Source organism: Lepidothrix coronata, unplaced genomic scaffold, assembly GCF_001604755.1.
Source record: "Lepidothrix coronata isolate B3197 unplaced genomic scaffold, Lepidothrix_coronata-1.0 Scaffold0, whole genome shotgun sequence".
In the NCBI taxonomy this organism is placed as follows: Eukaryota; Metazoa; Chordata; class Aves; order Passeriformes; family Pipridae; genus Lepidothrix; species Lepidothrix coronata.
Window position 1 is genome coordinate 3,954,142 of NW_016690180.1, and position 24,075 is coordinate 3,978,216.

Here is a 24,075-nt window from a genome sequence, read left to right on the forward strand (position 1 = left end):
TGACCCACTGTAGCATTCAATTAACAAAGAATTTTTTTCCCCTCTATAACTTTTCAAACTATTGGTAGTGCAGATCTGAGGGGAAACGGAGCTTTTGCAATAATGTTTTCCAAAAAAATGTTCCAAAAATAGACATTTCACACTTGGGTCTTCTTATCTTCAAAAACTGCTTATCAAACACTCAAAAGAAAATACAGTCCACCAAGCCACTAAATTATTCATAAAAATACAGTCCACCAATCCACACTGGGTGTTCTCCCAATTCATAAGGAATTCATAAGGGCAGTAGTGCAAAAATTTGATTTTAAAGTCAACTACTTACAACAATTTGAATTAAAAGGTGAAACCAAGGCAAGAACATGGACTGATACAGAAGAAGGTCACATTTTTCTTGTGCTGAATATCAAAGTAAAACCAGCCATTTGTAAACTCAGCCTCCTATTTTTTTCATTTCCTAATATTCAGTCATCCTTCACCACTCAAACACAGTAATTTTAAGTTGAAAAATTCTTTGTCTGGTTCAGAAGTAGTATGTCTAGTTTTGTATTTCAAGCATGGACATAGAGACAGTTAATCATCTGTTGGTTTGTTTTCTGAGCACATCCATACAGGAGCAGACAGGAACAGCTGACCAACAGGGCTGAATTTGGAAGAATCCATCTTCCTTCCAATGACGGCTTCTTCTTAAACTGGAACAGAACATTAATTACAAAATACATTATTACAATCAAAGAACACTTAAAAATTAAGTTATTGCTACAGGTATCATCAACTTGAAGGGGAAGTGACCAACAGAAGCATGAAAATTATGAAGAGGAACACTGTAAGACTGTTCACAGTTGTGTTACTCATGTTATTAATCTACTTCAGGATGACAGTGATTAAGTACTGACTACACAGCAAGCAGGCCACCAGTTTATAAAATGAAGTGAGCTATTTTTACAGTATTTCCAGGTAACAGCATCATTAAAGAACAACTCTCTATTACATTACTGTAAACCATATCTGGCATTCTCAGTAATTAGTCCTCTAACGAATTATGAAGGATTACAGGATACAGGTTATTGAACGTATCCTTAGTTGGGACAGAAATTCTAACTCTAACACACTGGCAGGGGCTGTGGGCTGTATTTTTCATGTTAAAGATGAAATTACTTGGTTTTGTTGTGGTGACTTCAGCAGCTCTATTCTATTCACTCCCTAGGAACAAATATAACTCAAATACTGACAATAAAGCAATGAAGTTAAATGCAAAGTAGTTAAAAAAAATTGTTATATAAGGGCTCTTATTCCAGCAACTGTATTTCATATATATATATATATATACAAATTGGCTTTTTTATTACTTTTCCATTAAAGTCTTTTAAGTGCCAAATAGAACCAAACCATGCCAAAGAATTAGCAGTCCTTAAGATATTACCCTTCTGAAATGTGCAGGAGCCCCTTTATGTGGTTTTACACTTACTCTTTGGAACATAACCTCCTCCAAAAGTGGTACCTCTTTTAAAAGCCTCATTTCATAATGGATGCTCACAAAAAGAAAAAACAAAAAAGCTCCAAACAAACAAACAAAGCCCACAAACCCCAGGAGTGAGTTAATCAGACTGCAAACATATATCTAATGGTTACTTTCTCAGACTGGACTAAAAGAAAAAAAACAATTAAAAAAGAGATGAGTTGTTTATCAAGCTGAACAGCAGGGAAAAAAACCCCACTATTAACATCTCTAGAACAGTCACAGACCATGTCTGATGTTCAGAATAATCTGAATTACTAAGTTCCAATAAAATGTACAACTCTTCAAAGAAAGATTAAAGTTTAAAAGCTGTAACTTAAGTAAATAAAGTGTTAGGACTTTAGAAAGTAGTTCTAAAGTAGTACCCAATAAAGTAGTACCCAATAAAACTAGTTGCAATTAATGGTATTTCTGTAACATAATCCAAAAATCTGTTTCTTTAAAGTCTGTCTCCAATGTTTTACTCTTGATCAGTGATGACACGTAAGACATCAAACTAACTGGTTGATGATTAAGTTGAGTAATTTATTCTTTCCGAGTAGCTGCTCTTTTGTTAAAAAAAAAGATGGATTAAACAAGGCAGAAATACAGCATTTTCCATTTTGAACAAAGGTTTAGAAATTAGGTTTTTATATTCTATTCAAATAACATAAACAAAGCAGTCAAAATTGCAGACACCGTCTTAAATTTCCTTCGCTCATCTCTTTAACTTTGCTCATCTGACACCCACATTTTCAACACTTCTAACACTTCACATCATCATCAAGTTTGCAGATGTACCTATATCTGGAACTGGGTCTTCATCACTGAACACAAAACCAGAATGTAAGGGTCAAGAATTTTTTTAGTTTCTCTTATGAATCAAACTGAACTTTTTGGTACAACCTATGGTATGTGCCATATATTGCCATATATGCAATACCATCTATTGGTATGTGCACACCTACCATTTTTATAATCTGCTTTGACAGTGCAATATCATTTCTGATGGATCTAGTAACAATCACTGCAGTTCCCTGACGGCTTTCTATGCCTTCCACTTTCTCCATGAGGGACCATGACAGCATGTCCAGGAGTCATGTCGCACACAAATGAAGCATATCCACTCAAGACACTTTTTCAGGATGACTGGAAAGGTTACTTCCAACAGTAGAGACAGAACTGACCTTGCTGTCATACCAACTATTGCTCCATACCAATTATTTGGTATACAGACAGTCTTAGGGTTAGGGTCAAATTTTTTATACAGTTTTAAATACAAAATAGTTTAATTACAGAAGCTTTGGTGGACTTAGCAATATTCAAATACCAAACTGAATATGATGATCGATTGTGTTTATTCCCCAAAACCCAATTATTAAGGTCTCCTTATGTACCCAACAGAATCTACTAGCTGCTTCTCAAAACTCCTTTCTGGGAACTCTGTTGCAAGATATCAATGCAAGAAATCAAAAAAATCTCAGCTGTTTTTGACAATGGGTGATTAAATGTTCAGGAAGTCATACAAACACTTTTTGTCTTCAGTAGGCAGCACATTTTTACTATCAGAAAGGATCCAGCTCAGTACCTGACACAGAACAAGACATGAATAGCTTATATATTAGATTAAATCCTTTTTCCTTCATCATTTGATAGACCTTTACCTGCATTACCATACCAAGCTGTGATCTTGGCATTCATTGTTAAGAACTAACTTAATTTTCAAACTCAGCTTTACAAATATGGGCTGAAAAGTTTGAATAGTCACAATTTCATTGTCTTTCTAAAGAAAGGGAATAATAATATATTGGAACATTACCTAAAACTAATAGGTATAAAGATTGAACTATTTTGCAAATATGATACATCAAGAAATAGGAGGTTTAGTTTAAAACTATGAATTCATGTGCTACTACTCATGGTAAAAAAATTAATTGAAGAAAAGAAAACATATAGGAATTGTTTTAGTAATTTTCTTTCGTGCGTTCCTCAAGTGATAAGGAATCATGGAATAACATATTAAGTACAGAGAATATTAACATACCTTTTCCTTATATATTCAGACGCTTCTTTTAAGAGAAATTAGGTTTCATTTTCCATGGTTAATGCAGGATTGTTCATACCTTTAAAGACAAAGAATGGTACTACCACAAGAAAAGGTCTCATGTCTACTTCAGCAAATAATACAACCTTTAATTAACAATCATTTTAATGCCACTACACTATTACCAAGTCTATTCCTGTCCTGTGTCTTTCACACAGCTTTTCACTAGTTGCAACTAGGTGTTATACTCTTTTATAAGCAATTTCTTGTCAAAAGTACTATCAGGCTTAGCTTAAAAGATAATTAGCACCTGCTGGTGTCAGTGTCCTCAGTACCTCAGTCAGGTTTAACTAGGAAGGGCACAGCAGCTTTGACACATGGAACTTCCTATAAGCATGCATTTAGAAGAAGCTTCATGAATTTTGGTTCATGAATACAAATCGAGTGACCTTCGAAAACTAGTTTATACAACACGAATCATTGAAGCACAAATCAATTCCTTACCAACTTTGCCCTTTTCAGCCTTTACACTAGTTTCTGACCAAGAAGGTGTATCCGTAAGTAGGTGGCTCTGGGAATCACGCAGTGGCTTTGCAGGAAACAGATGGTTCTCACTGTAGTAACAATAAAAAGAACATTAGTGAACTGCAGTAATTTTTCATTATCTTACCACACATTACAAACACTTTGTCATACACAGTACTTTTCCTACCTTACCTTGCTGCTTTTCTGATGAATCACTATTCTTTTATCATTACACATATTACAGTGCAGTTGTCACAGATGCAAGTGCAATCTAAAAAGCAACTCCCTAGCACAGAACAGGGAAACATTCTGATTTTTAACTTGACAGCTATTATATATTAATACATGTATGTACTTCAGCTGCAAAGGCACTCTTACCTATAATCTTTCCCACTACAACAAGCTTGACATGATAAATAGTGGAGAGAACATCTCAAAAATCTCTTGCCTAACATAAGTTATGGAATGCTGGGGTAAGATAAAACGTCAGTAAGCAGCTAGCTGAAATATAATATATTTCTACTATGAATAAAAGATTGTCAGTATGATTCCATTATAATTTCTTAGCCACGTATTCAAATTTACTATACTTTTCACACTTTTCATTACATAAGTGTTGCAAAAAAGATATGAAATACTAAGCTATTATATTTATTTAAAAGAGCATCTGCATACTTTTCACACTTTAAAGGTGTCATGTTCATTAAGTTTAAGAATTAATAAAATATGTTCTATTATCAGCAGAAACAACACTTAATATTTAGCTTCCTGTGCTTTGGCACAAGTGCCATAAGGGATTCCCTCATGTGAAGCAGCTTTCACCAGACACAGAAAAGCAGGCCTCCCCCAAAAGCTGTGCAAAGTAATGGATTTGTATCACAGGCAGACCAACTAACCAGCTCACATGTATGCAGAACAGAATGCTGCTGATACTGAATGTCAGGGAGGGGTGGAAAACTCAGGTCCTGGGATGCCACTGAACCAAGACAAAGTACATCGGGGGAAAAAAAACCCACCCCACCTCACTTCCATAATGTAAAAATAAATCTGAGAATTAGCTGGTTTGCTTAGCTGTTTAAAATCTGACTTGGATTTATTAACAGGGTACATAAAAGTGGTAAGCAAATGAAGAGTATCTTATACACGGTTCTGTTTATGTGCGCACAGGAAAAAAAAAATCAACTATTTAGAATGTGTAACAAAAAGCAGATTACTTTTTGGATGTTGAATTAAGACCACCAGGTGTGGAAGCTTGCTCAGGATCCTGATTAACAAGGCAAGTTGGGAAGGAGCAACCATCCCCTAAACTGAAAAATTCAGAATTAGTGTCATACATACAAAAATCCAACAACTTTGAAGAACTTTTTTATTAAAGTATTACTGCATCTTATTTCAAAAACTAACCACCCCCAAAACCTCTGGATCCTGATTATTCAACAATTTCAAGAAATGAAGCATTAAGAACAGCATACCTTGAAAACACAGGCAGCAACCAGTATTTCTTCTCATCACCAAACACCTGCCTTAGGTTTTTGCTGAAGCCCAAGCTAAAGCCATTCTTGTCTGTTCTATGACGAAATATGGGAGCTCTGAATACCTCTTAAAAGAAAATGATTAATTAGATCTCTTCACAAGTTACAATGTTTACGTTTCACACCAGTATATAGGCAATTGCACCAATGAGGAAAGGCTGTACTGCCCAAATGACTGAGAAAGCTGAAGTCAGTCCTGCACACTCGCTGTGCGTGCAGAGGAATGAATTCCAACGGTTCAGGAAGGGTGAAAGTCTCCTTCACTCTCCTCCCTAATCAAGGCAAGGGAGAGTGAGGAACTCACTTTTTAAGAAGGCATGATAGGTTTATATGAAGATTGTAGCATGTGACTGTACCACAGAGAGTGTTCAAGAAAGAAAAACCTAAACGAAGGGTTTAAGACAGAAAGAGCAACGGAAAAGCAGAAAAGCTTAACCTACTTTAGTAGTAAGACTAGCCTTTCATACCCTGGGGTATGAAAATATTGTGTGTTTTTACAGTTGCATAAAGAAACGACTTTGCTCATAGACCCAGATTATTTCCCATGGAAATGCAAACTAAATTTCTGGAGAAGAGAGCTAAATATAGCTTTAAGTGTTGCAAAGTGCCTGAAGCACAAAATTCATTCACTTTCCACTAAGTAACTGATAGCCATTTAATTCCCTTAATTGGCTATATATAGTAGGCAAACTACATACTGATGTCCTGACAGTACAGCTCCCAGAAACCATGTCAGAATCATGCTGAGACTGTCCTTCTGCAGTAAAACCTTAGCTATGAACTGCTGGAAATGACCCTCCACATGCAGTATGCATTAATTACCATACTTTTAAAGAAGGGGGAAGGGAAAATTGGGGCACCCTTTCAGATGCCCATGTTAAGCCAGGAAAACACCTCCCAGGATGATTCAATCACAGTCACACTTAAAGCTATCGTGGCTTCATTACCAAATTATTGCATGTTGAGGGTTTCACATATTGAGCAATTTCCCAAAGTAAAGTAGGAAGAAGAGACAAACAGATCCCTTTGAGTAGCCTAAGCATGCACAAACCATGTTATATTACCTGTATTGAATTCTGTTAGTTTTGAAAATGAAAAGTTGAATTAAAAGTGTAATGTATAATGGCTACCTCTGAACAATTTTTTTTTGCACTAAAATTGAAAGACCAGTTTATAAATAGAATACTTAATTACTGCCATTCATTTAAGCATCTTTAATAAAACTTTTGTCCTTATAACTAGACTGAACCATTTTTTCCAGTACGAATTTCTAAGTCAATGATTTGTCAGAATATTGGAGAAACCCACAAACACTAGAGAAATCTTGATGTAAACAAGCTGTCTTCCATTGATATAGATATCTATTCTCAAATTTTTCCATTAGTCACCTACATATTAGGAAATCCAAAGAGAACTGGAAGAAACAGATCAATTCACTGGCTTACTCTAATTCAGCTTATATCAACAGAAAAGCATTTAAAGATTTAGAACTTTAACGGCTATACTGCAAATTGGCATTATTACAGTCCAGGATATAGCACTGAACAGGCACTCAAATCTTCTGCACCTTCCTTTATTTATTAAGATTTGTAATCAGAAACACATGTATTTAAGTGGAGGAAAATCCTGGTTTAAGGCTGATATTCAATGCAGTTATACATACTGCCATATGGTAGAGGAACAGGCCATCTTCTTTGAGGTTTTAAAAATTAATTCATAACACAGAGTCCTTTCTATGTATCTATAATTATGTGGCAGACAGCTCTCACAACTGTGAAACTGCCTTTAGGATCTCCATTGTTCACTTACTACTAAATAGAGAAGCACTGCCTGTTCTTCTTTAACAGGTCATTCTCTGACAGAACTTTGGTTCTGCAGGGGGTAAGGGTGGGCATGAAGTGCTGGAGCCACTGCCCTTACTGAGACACCATATCAGAGGACTCTGACCTTTGGGCTGAGAATGCCAAAAAACAACCACATGAGCATGCAGTAGTGCATCTAACATTTATTAGAAAATCATCTCAATTTTATTTTCAGTTTTTTATTTTATTCAGTTTCTGTTAACAAGCTGTGGATGGAAAGTAGTGAGAGGAAGAGCATAAGTTTATTAATAACTCAGCCCTTTGGGACATGAAGGAAAGAGAATTTCCAGGGAGTAGCAGAACTGGGGAGTCAGGACTGGACAGTGCCAGATCTGGGCGATTTTAACCAGGGTCCAAGGAACCTGTGTAGAATTGTCCACTTTTTCCATTACACCCATACATATAATATACATTTATTAATTATTTTTTGCTGTCAAACACAGAAGCATTAAATCTACTTACCTAATGTGGATTTATTCTTGCTGACAAGCCAACAGTGATACCCAAAGAGAGAAGACAAACTGACAGAAAACATAGCTGCAGCAAAGAATAAAAACATGATGTGGAACTTGGCTTGAGTATCAGGAAGGCCATTCTAAGAATAAAAAAAATGATGCCATTAGAACTAGGGAAATAGCTGTTTAATTTGATTATTAATAATTCTCTATTCAGCAAAATCAAATTGAGCACAGAGACAAATGTACCACACAAGAATATGAATAAATGAACTATACACCTCCAGTGTACAGACAGCCATGCAACTAGGTTGGTGACAGCACCTAAGTTAAAGAAACAGGCCCTTTCTTGAGAAACTATAAATACTGAGAGCAAGAATCTGAAATTTGGATCTGAACTCTGAAGTGTTTTTTAGTGAAGCATAATTTGTCTTTACAAAAACTGTGTTGTTTTATTAGCCTTTTCAAAATACTTATAGCATAAATCAACTTCAAAATAATTAAGAAATGAGTGAAATTTCATGACCTGTGATAAGAGAAAAAAAATGAGGGCTGTGATTATTAGATCTTTTGTACTTTCGTACATGATATTAGAAGATACTAGATTACAATGTAATGCCTTGGAATCACAGAATGCCTTGGCTTGGAAGGGAAAAGTGCCAGCAAAACCTCGACTCCGGACATGAGGAGAGCAGACTTCAGGCTGCTCAGGAAATTAGTTAGTAAGGTACTCTGGGAAAATGTTTTTGCAGATGCTGGGGTCCATCAGTGCCGGTCACTTTTTAAATAACACCTCCTAAGGGCACAGGAGCAGGCAATTTCCAAATGCTGGAAGTCAAGCAGGCAAGGTAGAAGGCTGGCTTGGCTGAACAGGAATCCTCTCTCAGAGACGAGGCAAAAAAGGAAGGTGTCTGCCCAGTGGAAACAAGGTCAAGTAAAATGGGAAGAATTCAGAGATGCTGCTTGCCACTGCAGGGAGAAAATGTGTGCGACCAAAGCTCAGTTGGAGTTGAAGCTGCCAGAAATGTGGGTGACAATAAAAAGAGATTTTTCAAATACATTAATGGCAATAGACAGTATAGAAATATCATCAGCCTGTTACAGGATGGGGATGGTCACTTCACAAACAGGGACAGAGACAAGGCAGGGATGTTTAATGTTTCTTTGCCTCTGTCTTCAAATCAGATGACGGACCAAGGGAGTCTCAGTGCCCTGAGCTGGAGGACCATGACTGTGAGAATGATCAACTCCCAGTTGACCCTGAAATTGTGCAGGATCTGCTGCTCCAGCTGGATACCTACAAATCTGTGGGGCTGATGGGATTCATCCCAGAATCCTCAAAGAGCTGGCTGATGTCATCACAAAACCTCTCTCGATTTTTTGAGCGGTCTTGGGAATCTGGAGAGGTCCCAGCCAACTGGAAGCTTGGGCAAACCCTGTCTTGATTTTCAAGAAGGGCAAGAAGGAGGATCCCGGAAACTACAGGCCTCTCAGTCTCGCTTCCGTGCCTGGTAAAGTTATGGAGAAGATTATTCTGGGAGGTACTGAAAAACACCTGAAAGACAACGCAGTCATTGGTCACAGCCAGCACAACTTCATGAGGGGAAAGTCCTGTTTATCAAACCTTATTTCCTTCAATGATAAGGTAACCCACCTAGTTGATCAAGGGAAGCCAGTTGATGTCATCTTTTTGGATTTCACTGAAGCTTCTGATACTGTATCTCACAGGATCCTCTGGACAAAATGTCCAACAGAGCTGGATAAACACATCATGTGGTGGGTGAGCAATTGGCTCACGGGTCGAACACAGAGGGTGATAGTGAATGGGGTAACATCAGACTTGTGACCTGTCAGTAGTGGGGTTCCACAGGGCTCCATCTTGGGTCCTGTGCTCTTCAACATCTTCATAAATGACTTGGATGCACGACTGGAAGGGATACTAAGCAAGTTTGCAGATGACACAAAACTGGGAGGAGCTGCTGACTCCTTTGAAGACAGGGAGGCCCTGCAGAGAGACCTCGACAAATTAGAGGGCTGGGCAATCATCAACCATATGAAGCTCAACAAGGCAAAGTGTCAGATTCTGGACATGGGATGGGGCAACCCTGCATGTACATACAGACTGGGGAATGAGATGCTGTAAAGCAGTGCCACAGAAAGGGACCTGGGGGTCCCGGTCAATGGCAAGTTGAATATGAGTCAGCAGTGCCCTGGCAGCCAGGAGGGCCAACCATGTCCTGGGGGCATCAGGCAAAGCATCACCAGCCAGTCAAGGGAGGGGATTGTCCTGCTCTGCTCTGCACTGGGTGGCCTCACCTTGAATATTGTGTGCAGTTTTGGGCACCACAATATAAGAAAGATATTAAGCTCTTAGAGAGTGTCCAAGGAGGGTAACTAAGATGGTGAAGGGCTTTGAGGAGAAGCCATATGAGGAGCAGCTGAGGGCACTTGGTCTGTTCAGCCTGGAGAAGAGGAGACTGAGGGGAGACCTCATTGCAGTTTAGAACTTTCTCGTGAGGGGAAGAGGAGGAGCAGACGCGGATCTCTTCTCTGTGGTGAGCAGTGACAGGACCCGATGAAATGGTCTGAAATTGTGTCAGGGGAGGTTTAGGTTGGATATTAGAAAAAGGTTCTTCACCCAGAGGGTGGCTAGGTACTGGAACAGGCTCCCCAGGGAAGTGGTCACATCACCAAGTCTGACAGAGTTCAAAAAGCATTTGGATGATACTCTCAGGCACATGGTGTGACTCCTGGGGATGGTCCCGTGCAGGGCTAAGGGTTGGACTCGATGATCCTTATAGGTCCCTTCAAACTCAGTGTATTCTGTGGTTCTGTGATCTAGTTCCAAGCCCCCTGCCATGGATAGGGACAGCTTCCACTAGAGCAGGTTGCTCCAAGCCCCATCTGACCTGGCCTTGAACACTTCCTGAAATGGGGCATCCACAATTTCTCTACGCAAACTCACCATCCTCACAGTAAAGATTTTCTTCCTAATATCTAATCTTAATCTGCCCTCTTTCATCTTAAAACCATTACCCCTTGTCCTAACACTACATGCCCTTGTAAGAAAGTCCCTCTCCAGCTTTTTTGTAGGCCCCCTTAGAATCTTATACTTCTGGCACAGCAGTAACTTCATACACTTCAAGACAGTATGTAGATTGGGGTACTTACTGTCCAAAACTTGATAAAGTACTGTAAATCTGTTGCAGCAATGAAAAGGCAATACACTAGCGAGTAAGCCAAGAAGAGAAGGAAAAATTTGTAATTGGAGAATCCTACACAGTTGTTCACCCTGATTAAAAAAAAAAAGTAGAAGTAAAAATGGAATGTCATGAAAGTTATTTTCTTTTGCTTTCATCCAATTTAAATTATTTACTCTAAAAAAAGTTAATATCAGCATGTAAACCAAGTTTTGCATCCTATCTCTGCTGCCCCAAGCTACTGAAATGGATTAAGTTTCAATTCTCAAATTAATGTAGTAATTCTAACCCAAAGCAAAATAACACCACCACTAGAAAAAGCCCAAAGAACTTTACCAGGTAACGCTGCTTTCAACAGCTTACTGAAATTAAATTTCCTCTTATGGTATGAAATCTGTTCCCAGCATATCTGATGTAAATGTGATTGCAGTTAGAGCTACTTTTTTAGTTTGCAGGTAAGTATCCATGTTATGCCATTAGGCATACTGCATGTCAGCTGGGACAGTAACAAGCCAAGAATTTGAATCTCGACTGAGTTTTGTGAGAATAAAAGCAGTCTCACTTAATCCACATCCTCCTTCATTCATTACACTACATATTAAAACTTCTTAGTATTATTCTCAAACTTAAGAGCATTCATAGGCAATTCCTAAAAATATTTACATTTAGATAAAAAAATGAGAGAAATACTAGTCTTAAATAGACAGAAAACATTTCATATCAGTGACAACATGACAGGAAATAAAAGACATTAGAAATATGCAAATACACATCCAAATGTTAAAATAAATCTCATTTTATCATTTTTGCTTATGGGATTTAAGTTCACCTGTCTCCCATTTGTGAAGATTTTATAGACAATAATGAGCAACTAGTATACACTATGATGATGAGCTTACATTTAGTACCATGGCAGCTTCCCAATAGAGACAACATATTAAGTATTATGAATTTCAGAGCTCTATTAAACATGTAATGATATTACATCCACCAAATGAAAAATATCGGAGTGCTGCCCACAGGCAGACTATTGGCAAACCACTTCCTCTTTTATTTGGTTGCATTAAGAAGCTAATCGAAGTTATCTTTGCACTAACTTTGACAAAATTCTTCATATGAGTTAAAAAAAATAATTCCATATACCTTAACTAACTGATACTGCTGTCAAAAAGATCAGCTAATTAAGAGAAGATTACACTCACAAGAGCACTTGTATATTGAAAAAAATTCTAAAAAAAATGTGTGGCAGGTCTCAACTTCAGCTTCTAGAAGTGCAGGACACGTTATTGTAACTGATCTCTTCTCTAGGGAGACGGATGCTAATGGCAGAATACATGCTAATGAGATAAAGGTAAAATCTTAAAACACCAAATGAATTTACACTGTACACTACTGTCATTCATTCTCAGAGTGGATAGGGAGTTTGTTCTAAGTTTTGTTTTGACAAAATGTGTCACGTTGGCTAAACATTACATTTAGCATTATCATTTAAACATGCAGCAATAGCTAAGTATCTGCTTTAACTACAATTAAGGACTCAAAACACATTGTTCTAATAAAAAAAAATAGGAAGATATATTTCTAAGCTCATCATGCAGTGAAGTGGGGTTTTTTCAATTAAATACGGCCATATTGATCAACATAATTGGTCTACTCTGGCCTCCAATCGGGAGGTCTGGAGACACACCATCTATAACGCTGCTGTTTCCTTTGAGAAAGCAACACAGGATCACTCTCGAGGAGAAAAGACAATGCAGAAAGAATCGTGCCTTGCAGAACATACCATCTAAGGAGTCTTTCTGCTGTGCCTTTTGCAATCGGACATGTCTATCTCGCATTGGCCTTATTAGCCACCAGTGTGCTTGTAACAAATGTGGATAGAGCCTTCCTAAATCTTCGTTTGCGACGCCTAGCCATGAAAAACATCAAAGTAGGCAATTCCATGATAAACTGCAACCAATTCAAATTCAAGGTTTCTGTGATAACCCTGTTTTCCTTTCACGATATTTATTTTAGGACTGTTTTTCCTTTGAGGCATTGTTTGGTGTGAGAAAAGAAATATCAAGTGAAATTTTATTCCCCAAAGATGAAGTTTCTTGAATCAAAGACAGATTTCTTTATCGCTGTTCTTTTGCACTATGGCATGCAGTACACACGTCAAAATAAACTTGTATAAATTTTTATGCTCCCTTCAATTCTGGCAAAGCCCCAGACCGTGGAGTTCTTACTGGAAGAGAACACTTTATCAGAAGATTGAAGAGAAAGTAAACACCAGGGTTTTGTAATTGTACTGCTTGAGCATGTAGTATCAAATCTTAAACCCCAAGGATTGTGGTTAGATTTGAAGTCTAACATTTCTGAGAAAGATTAAAATTGATAAATATACTGACAAGTGGCTAAATAATGGTATGTTATTGCAGTGAAACATTAACACAGAAGAACAGTACAGAGTAACAATTTGTATTACAGCTAACATTTTAAACACTTCATTTTGAAGTATAAAAAGAAAATACATAATTCCTGTCTCAAGAGTTAGTTTACTGAAAATGCCAGGCAAAGAAATAACTTACAACGCAGTAAGGGGTTTCAACTCACAGTTAACAAGAAGCATCACAGAATTCAGGAGATGCTAATTTCTTTTTGGATTACTCAGGAGATAAAGGAGAAATGTTTCAAATTATTCCTAAGGTGTTCTTAATGGACCTTGTTAACATTAGTGTTACATACAAACAATATTTTTGGTGATGCCTCAAGCCATTGCATTCCTGCCTGCAGCTCCGTCTGTCTATAGTGAGTAGCAGCAGCACTAGAAATCACTAATGCATCACTTAAAACTGTTAGAGTAGTTAGTGGGCAGTTAGCATTAAATATTTCTGTTTATCACAGCACTTCCATTAGCACAAGAATGACAGCCAAAATAAAGCCTCCCTTCCTGAGAGCAGAACACAGGTGACTTGGGGCTAGGACATGACTACCTCTTATTAACTCTGCCTTCCAAATGCTTCATCTTACTCCCTAGGTAATCCTTACCTGTCTTCTCTCCAGAAATCCTTCTCATAGCAGAATATTAAGTTAGAGGTAACTCTCATTACTGTTTCCCTGCTGTCCCTAAGCATCAAATGAGTTCTTTCCCCCTTCCTTCCCACACAACTTGCTCCCACCAAAAAATCCCAACATGAAAAGCAAAGCAGGACCTAATAATGTTCAGAGAGACTAAAATCCATCCATTATACTGACTTACACCCTTACTTTTGTTGGCAAGATAGCCATATATTTCCCAAAGAACCTTTGAACATGGGTCTTTACAGGAAACTACAAAGCTTGATCAGCATTGGTGCAGTATTTCAAAACTTTTTTGTCTCTTCCACGTAGTTCTTTTTTTCTGGGTGAGCCAGGAACTGTGAACATCCACTCCAATTAGGAAAAATAACACAAGACAATACTTCTTTTTCAATGCTTTTCTGTTACTTGGAATACAAAAGGAACAATTCTCCATCAAGAAGCATTATACATCTTTCAATTATCTTCTCCATTTGTATTTTTATTTTTTGCACCCACTGTTTATTAGATTAAAAACAATGAGCAATGTAAATACTCTCTCAAACTGAGTATGTTTATGTTGTTAGATTAAGAAGACTGCAAACAGGTAAAATAAGCAAATGCTACTGAGAGGAAAATGGAGTTTGTTTTCCTAGAAGTCTCTGCCCTAGTGAAACAACACTTCACTCCCCTTTTACAAAAAATTTAAGTGCTGTTTATGATTTACTATTTGATACAATGGATTTTTATTATGAAATTGAAGTTTACATGAAGGACATTTTCATTTAAATGTCTTAAGATAGAACAACTCAAACAATCTCAAAGAGACCATAAAGCTATAAGAAGTGTTTATAATACTGAACAATAATAGTCATATTGAGACTTTTCACCAATATTTTGTCAGGAATAGCCTGACAGCTGTTTTTCTTATAGCTTTCCCTGTTTTGTTGTGGGGTTTTTTTGTTCTTGTTTTTTTTTAAGAAGCACATTACTAACACTGAGCATCATCACATTTCACATGCTGATATTCCTACAGCAAAAAAAATTGTAGGAAGGAACTCTACCCTATACAGATAACTATTTCTTTCAATTGAATCTACCATGTAGATGCAAAATAAGGGGAGATTCTTGAAATCAAATTGCATTATGTCAGAGGCTGTAGTCAGGACCAAAATAAACAGGAAGAGACCAGCACCTCTTCTTCCCTCAGGACAGAGTCTCCTCTGCCCCAGAATTAGATTTAAGAAAGTGTCAAAACAGCTGCTTAGAACCACCTACCCATCAGTTTGTCCAACACAGGAGATTCTTCTTTTCTGATAGGTTTCATGCAGTGAAGAACTGCCACATACCACTCGATTATCTCAATGTAGACCTTACTAAACAATTATTTTAATTATTTCTGTGAGACACCTGTCAAACTGATATAAAATTAATTATGTAACCTGCCTACCCACTAGTCCCAAGGGCTGCTAAGAGAACACAGGAGAACAAAACCACTGTGCAGGCTGACATGGCAGCAAAAGAAGGGAGGGTGGGAGGGAGAGGGAAGGAAAAATGAAAGAACACAAAAACCCATAAAACTAAAAGAACTAACTTGCTGTTTCCAGCAAGCCCACTCCAGTTGTCCTGGGAGCTTCAGTAAAGGGAACTAGAAACACCCCTGCCCTTTCATTTTTAACCTAGGGTGGCATTTCATTATTCATTGCAACAAAGGCACAGTAATACTCGAACTATAAAGAAAACAGCAATCCTTAAAAGAAGTTTTTTCACTGGCCAGAAGTCTACCTCATCTTTACTGTAAAAACATAGTTACCCAGCTCAGAGATCTAAGAAAAATTATACATGAACTTCTTTCCATATGTCACAACTAAGAAAAAAGGACATACAGTAAATAACTCCAATGGTTCTACAAGACCAGTAACTTCACATAAGCATCTAACTCTAGGAATAGTGAAGCATCACCTTCACAAAAAGCCCAGCAAGAGTGTATTTTATCAAATCAGAAAGTAAGAAAAGAAAGCCAATAGTACACTCACCAAGGGCAGTGATGATCCATTTTCAAAATGCATCTGAATAACCCCAACAGAATTCCAAGCATTGCAAAAGGTAAAAGAAAAAAAAAAGTCAGAAGCACAGTTATATGTCAGATTTAAATTACTCACATACAGATTAAGAATTACCCATATTTATTGTTGTATACCTAATCTATTTAACAAATATGTGCATTTAAAATCACATAAAGCTGTCTACCTGCAACTGAAGTGCAGATAACCTAAACTCAAAACACCTGATCTGTCACGAGCTTAGTGATTTAAGAAAACGCAATCTAGAGCTTCAACTTCAGGATTTGGTTCTCATTCTGTAGAGGTTTTTCAAATATTCTTTATTCTCTGACAGAGCCTTAGAAACGGGGCTAATTCAATTATTACTAAGTCATTACTAATTACTTAGTCATACAACTAAATATATTTCCAAGAATTATGGTTTGCTTTTGTAGAAATATACACATATGCACATGAGGTTTTTAAGAACTTACCTTTCATGAAAAATACCAAACAGTTTTCCAATTAATCACTCTTCATTAACAAAATGTGCACATGAAAATCAGATATAATTGAAGTAAGCAAATTTTGACAAGGTAAGGACAAAATAAAGGTATTCTGCAAAATATATTAATTATGGCATTCTGCAAATTTCATTCACATTTTATACGATAACACAAGTCACTCTTTTTCTCCAGTAAAAAGATACATGACTATTTTCCTATCTTAGATTTCAACCACCATTCCATACAACACAACCAAGATCCCCTTTCTGCCTCAATTCTGTTATTCTTTCAGTGCCTCTGCTGCTCTGCTGGACAAAATGGAATGTCTTCTCCACCTCACAGTCATGTTGGAAGGTTTGATGCTGTATCAGCTGAAGAGTAACTGGAACAGCCTTAAAGCTAAGAATAAATCATCCTTTGAGGAAGTGTCTTCTCTCAAAGATAGAAATTTAAAGCACTGGGGGCAAGAGTGAAGAAACGCACAGACATCCAAGCTTGCTAGAGAAAGGTCAGAGAGAACAAAAGCCAAAAGAAAGATTAGATTTGAAAGCAATCAGACTTCTGGGGACTATGGATGTGAACTTCTTTTTGTGGCAGACAAACAAAATCTTTATTTTACTTCCCAGTTAGAAATGGGAGAATGTTTGGCTGCTTCTTTCTTTAAACAAAAGTAACCTGCAAGTTATCCAGTGAAAAACAGGATATTAAGTTTATTACCTCAGATAAGATGTGACATCATGATTAGATTGAGATGGGTAGTGATGTTTATTCAGATTCTAACAAAAGAAGCAAATTTTTGTTTATCAGCTATTTTTGGTTACATTCTTAAAGAAAATTCATTATTATGTAAAGAATGTAGAAGACCATGTAATCAATGCTGGCATCAAGGAAGCCATCAAATGAACTAGACTAAGTTACAGACTTCCCTAGAAATAAGTAAATGAAAACTAAATCTGAAAAAAAAATCTAAGGGAAAAAAGCTTACCTGCCAAAATATTAAACCTGAAAAATCTACTCATAAAAAATAAAAGCTGCTGTGTTAAGGAAAAAATGGATTAATTCAGAAAACCACTTATTTAAAATTTTTTCTTACTTGTCGCACACAGAACAGTGATGACAACGATCTGGTTTTACAAGATGGCATCTGTCACAGTATCTGATTGCTAAAGAAAAAACGTTCCAAGATTAGATGTCAATGTACAGTTACACATTTTGATACCTGAAGTCTGTGCAAAAATAAATACTAGCAGCTCAGCCCCGAAGAACGAACCCCCCAGGAAAGCATTTCAACATGATCAGAAAGAGTTGCAAATACCAAAGCATTCTTTAACTACTTGCAATGCTGAATCTATCAAAGTGAACCCAAAAAGCTCAATTTTTGCAATCTCTGCTAATCATGCTAATCATGGTTTTTTTCTTCCAAACCCCTCAGCTTTGCAAAACAACCAACGAACCAACAAAACCCACAAAAACCTACCAGACTGGAAAAACTTTAAAGATCATTCAACAATATAGCTATTTTAAGCTATTGTTCTAACAGCTTTAATTTACTATATGAGATTATCTCTTGGATTTGCTTAGCTAGCCAGCATTCACAAACTGACAATATCGGTAGGGTTAGATTAACTCTTAGTTTGGAAGAACCTTTGTTCTTGCTACGGAACAACCAACAAGTAAAACAGTAACAATTTCTTACTGTGATCTATCTATCTATATATAACATGCAGATAGTGATTCTTTTTTTATAACTATTTTTTTAACCTATGAAAAAACAAATCTGTGCAGCTAATGACTGCTACAGCCTCTTCTGCAGCTTGTTAGTTTTACAAGCTACTTGCTAAAATCAATTTGAAAACATCTAAAAAGTGTCAATCCACTTTAAAATCCTAAACTGTATGCCACAATTTACTTTCCAACAATCTTTACGCTGAATAAATGTAGCTGCATAAAGTTACATTAAAGTTAAGTTCTTGGACCATTTTGTTATTTTATGAAGTATGAAAAGCACTTTTCCCCTTCGATCCAAACTCTTAAATTTTTTTTAAATTAGTTTAGGTAGTACATCAAGACATCTGTCTTCGGTGGCCTCCGGAACACTTATTTACCTCCAGACATTGTCCGTGTATAGATAGGAAGATCCTTGGCTGCCCGTCTTAAGACTTCTTGCTGGGATTCACCTCTAGGCTCTCTCTCTAGGGATTCCTTGTCTGAATATGATAGATGAAACTGGAATAATTTTTAAAATCAAAGAAATGTTAGCAAATTCCAAGTTAAATAAGTAACTGTAGATGTGTAATGAGAAATAAATATTCATTATATGAAGATGGATTAGCAGCAAGTACACGGAATTACAGCAAATAACCCAGTGTTCCCAAGACAACTAATTCAGTTTATGGCAAAATTAAAAATACTTCTGATTTGGTATCAATGTAGAGATGAATGCTTCCAGAAGTATTAAGCAATTCTCTTCAAGAGGAAGATCAAGAGCTTATCATTCCCCTGAAAGGTCAGCTAATTTACTTCTGTAATACCAAATATTAGGTAGTGAATATAAGCTAGGGATGTCAGTATTTAACTGAAAGAAAATACACTACTAATAACAGCCAAAAAGATAGCTTTATTTCTCTTCTGTCTGGCATTTTTCCTTTTATTCTTTGTCACTAGAGAGTTGCTGTTCTAGTCATGCAGGTGTTAGGATGTGTTTTTACTATAGAGACTGGCTGAGAGAAGGAAGAGACGGGTGTCCTATATGACAGAAAAACCACATCTTGAACATCTTCCTGAATAAAATGACAACTTCTGTCACTGCTCAAAATGGCAATAAGAAATACGGCTCTAGTAAGTGCTGAAAGGGTAAAAATTTCTGAAAGACATGCTCAGTATACATGAAGTAGTACAAATTCCTTATACTCTAAAGTCCTTTGCAACACAGCACCATAGCCTTGTCACTGTAGCTTCTAGAAATGGGCAGATGCCAAAAACTTTGATATCTACATCTCTGATATTCTCCAGAAAGAGGATACAAAATCATCTCTGAAAAGAAGTCCACATTTGGCAGGAAGAGTGGCTGTCTCTAACCTGTGCTAGAAACAGAAGCCCACTCCACAGCATTTTATGTTTACAGGAAGGCTAGTTGTTACAATGTTGAATTTTTTCCTAAAAGGAAGTGAGGCAGTAAGTAAAACTAAGGAAGCAGACAGAAACACAGTTAGGAACCTACTCTCACCACCATAAAGAAGGCACCACTCCACCCTTCCTTGCAAAACTCACAATCTTCCAGCTGAAGCTGGAGATTTACCGTTTAGCCTGAGTTTCTCAAGTCACCATTCATTTTTTTCCCTTCCAAGAACACACTCTTACCAAAATCTGATTTGATTTATATTAATGATACATACAATTTCTCACTGCAGAAACTTGGTTCAGAATACTTTTTTTTAAAATGCTGGTTCGATGTAAACAGAGCTACTACTCCATCATTTTGTATTGGTCCTCAGAGTAGTCCTAAGTTTACAAACACTCCTTCCTGGGAAACCATCTTCTCTCCCACCGTCATGCAGTACTTGCATATAGCTAGTATGCACAGGTACAGAATGGCACACACTACAGCAAAGTCCCTCACAGTCTACTTTCTGTATGTGTTAAAGTTTGAAATAAGCTTAAAAGAAAGCTGTGCAGTTTGCACCAGCTACACTATTCATGAAAACAAAATGCTGAACTGTTTTTCAGTATTCAAATGAGTTTTTGCTAGATAAGTCAGTTCAGTTCATTTGAAAAGATAATCCTTTAGTATTCACAGACTTCATCCTAGAAAATGGAAGCCAAGCAGTAACTTAACATCACAAAATACTCTAATTAAATTTTGAAAATACTGCTCTAGTAGAACAAGAAAAAGACATGGAACAACAAAGATGTCACTTTCTGCCAGCAACATTGTGTAAATTCAAAGAACACAGAAACATCACATATTGCTTTCTATTACCCAACTTCCATACCCCATCTGAAGTTCTTCAGTAGTATTGTATGATGGTTTTGGAATCCTACTGTAATTAGTAGGATTTGTCAAAATGTTTTGGAAGTCTTTCATTGGCATCAGTCCAGCGCTTTGAAAACCCTTCTAATTATTGCTACAGTCACCATATACATGCACACATTTGGCTCTGTAATTACCAAATGAAATAGGCTCCTAATTTATTTTGCTCCTCCCTATCCCAAGCTGTAGTAAAGACTGCAGTGTGAACTTCAGTGAAAACCGCAATTAGTTTGAATTATCTACTTGTTTCCACAACTACGTATCTTAGTGGTGAATGAAAACTATTCAGAAAAGAACCTCTGCACTACAGACAGCAGAAACCACCAGCTATTTATTTTGTGTTGACATAGTACTTAAAGCAGCTAGACTTACGAGTCCATGCTGAAGTAAGTAATGGCTTTGTGGGTATTTCAAACTACAGAACAGCCACAGAATGATTCCTCTTGACCTTGGAAGTTGCGTGACACAGCACCTACTGAGGACTAGGGGGTTTCTGAATAAAGAGAGGATGGAAGAGGCCAAAAAGTTGTGTTGGTTGTACTAAGCTGCATGGGGAGCATTTCCATCAATAACCTTTTTTCCATGTGGCTGTTGTTTACTAGCTCCCTTCCTGCTTAGCCAGCTGTGGCTTCCCAGCATCAACTTACCCAATGTGCACTCCCACTACAACCCACAAATTCCTTTATATCAAAATACATGGGGAAGAATCTTTAATTCAGAGGACAGCAGACAGATGCTGGCAGAAAATATAAGTCTTAAACACGGGGAAATAAAATTTTGCCCACATAAAAGTCCGATATTCCCAGGCAAAAATTTAAGCTAGTAGTTCAAATAACTCACATTTTTCAAGTGGACAGGATTTTTTCTTCTTAATGTCATAAGTAGCTCACTTTAAAATATCTATTAAAAACTTTAAAATTTAGAGAAGATGTTATTTTTTTTTGTCTTGGTCACTACATTGATTGCAATCTGACTCACTCCTATTAAGAAGCTGTGTAACTATCATCTGTGTTTTTCTACACAGTGTAAGACTACATGAGATCAGAGACTAAGCTATTCAAATACTACAGAATCAGGCATTTAACTAGGCTATTTCAAAAACAAAAGTTAAGTTTATCTTACTTCTTTTGAAGGATTCATTGGTAGCGTAAAGATTGTTTTCCAATATGACCAGACGAACAGCATGAAAAATACGTGGTAAGCAACCAGGCACACAACTAAAATTAAAAAGGAACAGAATTAATACAAACAGACCAGTGATACTGTAGTACTTACAAACAGTTCTGCAAAAGCTTTGCAACAAAAATACAGCACTGCAACTTTACATTAGACAAATACACACTCTGTGGGGAAAGTCATGATACAGTCTACATAGATTACAAAAGTTTGAGGGGAATGGGCCTATTAAAGCCCCATAATTATTTAGCAAGCACTCCCTCCTTACACATTTGTTAAATCCTAATTAACTGATGCATCTCTGCTGTTTAGCTTTAGAAACCATGTAGGAAGACTGCTAAGCATGCAAACACCTCCTCTCCCCCAAACATCCCAGCCCCCTGCCAAAGGAAGTATAGTTATCCAAACAATGACAAGAGTGAGGGGAGTCTTGGGGTGGATACAACACATGATACCTGAGCAGTAACTATAACCAGTTAATTTGTTTTGCTAGATTTTAGGAGGGAGGACAGTTGGGTGGTTTTTAAAAACCTGCAGTTCCTTTAAATTAAAATGTTCATTCACTACTTTTTGTTCTTCACAGCCAGTGATTATTCTTATATTTTTAACAGATGCCAGTGAGCATTTATCATGCTGAATTGTTTTACTAGAATACAGAAGGCAACATTAACTTTTCCTAAGAGCCTGCCATGGATGGATAGGTATTTCTTCTTAAAATCTCTCACTGTACTAAGAAATTCACTACAGTAAATAGCATATCCAAAACTCATATCCCCTAATTAACTTACTCCAAAGACAGGAAAGAGTATTTTTCTATAAATTCATAAGATCATTAAAAAAACATAAAGGGAAACCTGTGTACTTTAACTACACAATCTGAAATATTGCTCTTGTATGGTTAGCTCATGGGGGGTTTTTGTATGTAATACTATTCAGTGCTGAATAAATTTCTGTAACACATGCATGATGAAGTGTATAAATGCAGGAACAATTGCCCAGAATGATCTTATTTTTTGTAATTTTTCCTCAATAGTAACACTGAATAAATATTTCTGGTGTTGAAGTTTGTTTATTTGAAAAACAGAAACATTGTAAATATTTACTCTTATTCGCTAAGCAGTAAAAATAATAAAAAAACCCTAAGAAAATCTAAAGAGCAACTCTGTACAGAGCTTTAGGGATGACAGGGGAAAAGAGCCATATGCCAAGCCTTTAAACTGAGAGAAAAATCTCATCAGCATAAGTAAGTGATAGAACTGGACTCCACACAAAGAACAATACACTAAAAGACCAACTTGCTATCGCACAAGCTTCTGGACAGGAACAGTCCACATTTTTATCAGAACATTTCTATCAACTATAAAAAACCCCTGATTTACTCAAACAAAATCAGTATTTTTTTAAACAATAGTATATTCAAGGCATACAGTGAGAGCAAGGTAGGGCAAGTTATCTCAGTTCTGTACACAATGCATTTACTAATCTGCATCAGTATTCTATTGTTGTGAGAAAAACAACAATTGTGATTGATAAGAAAATTGTTCATACATGAAAGGAAAAAAAGAAAAGACTACTGAAGGAAGATGAAAGCTTAGCCTAAGGACATTATCCCAGGATTCCCCTTTAAAGACTGCACAAGACTCAAGCTCATCTTGTTTGATCTTGAACCTCAGTTCTCCAACCTGGCCAAGGTCCCAACTGGTCACTCCTCCCAGGTTATCTACCCACCAGTTTCTCTGCACTGCGATGGAGACCCTGGGCTACCCACAGCTCCACTGGGTCTGTTGAGAGTCCAGTATAAAACCTAATTTCCCTTGAGACAGTAAAAGAAGAGGTCTCTGCATCTCCCTGGCAGAAATCCTTCGATTTCACAGTTTTTCTGAACCACCCTCCCAAAAAACCCCAACCCAAATGGTGTATCCCTTGCATGAAGGCAATCCATTTACAAATAGCTAGGATAGCTAGAGTTGTCTGGAGATCTGAGGCAACCTGTAGTAGGGCTGAGCCCCATTTACCCAGTTTTCACCCCGGAAAAAACTTAGGGTAGAAGTATAAGCCAGGGTAAATTTCTCTTGACTGGCTGAACCTGACCAAGGCTTTGAGCGAGAATTTAATGTTCTCCAATGCATTTTGCTGATAATTCTAATGTGTTTTGTGAGCAATGCATAA

General features: G+C 37.0%; 1 protein-coding gene across 6 annotated transcripts in view; it reads right to left on the minus strand.

Annotated features, from left to right (window-relative positions):
* Positions 1-365: 365 nt before the first annotated feature.
* Positions 366-24,075, minus strand: part of ZDHHC2 (zinc finger DHHC-type containing 2) — a 34,490-nt gene continuing 10,780 nt past the window's right edge. For 5 of the 6 annotated variants that reach the window (XM_017805522.1, XM_017805475.1, XM_017805501.1 and 2 more), the window contains 11 exons: positions 21,853-21,947; positions 18,806-18,926; positions 17,794-17,863; positions 16,189-16,221; positions 11,085-11,205; positions 7,921-8,053; positions 5,537-5,663; positions 5,279-5,371; positions 4,044-4,153; positions 3,540-3,618; positions 366-689 (listed from right to left, as the gene is read on the minus strand). In XM_017805522.1, coding sequence (XP_017661011.1) covers positions 3,578-3,618; positions 4,044-4,153; positions 5,279-5,371; positions 5,537-5,663; positions 7,921-8,053; positions 11,085-11,205; positions 16,189-16,221; positions 17,794-17,863; positions 18,806-18,926; positions 21,853-21,947 — 944 coding nt within the window. In that variant the 3' untranslated portion in view covers positions 366-689; positions 3,540-3,577. Of the gene's footprint in view, positions 690-723; positions 2,323-3,539; positions 3,619-4,043; positions 4,154-5,278; positions 5,372-5,536; positions 5,664-7,920; positions 8,054-11,084; positions 11,206-16,188; positions 16,222-17,793; positions 17,864-18,805; positions 18,927-21,852; positions 21,948-24,075 lie in introns of those variants that run through there. The other variant, XM_017805483.1, reaches the window with a different exon arrangement.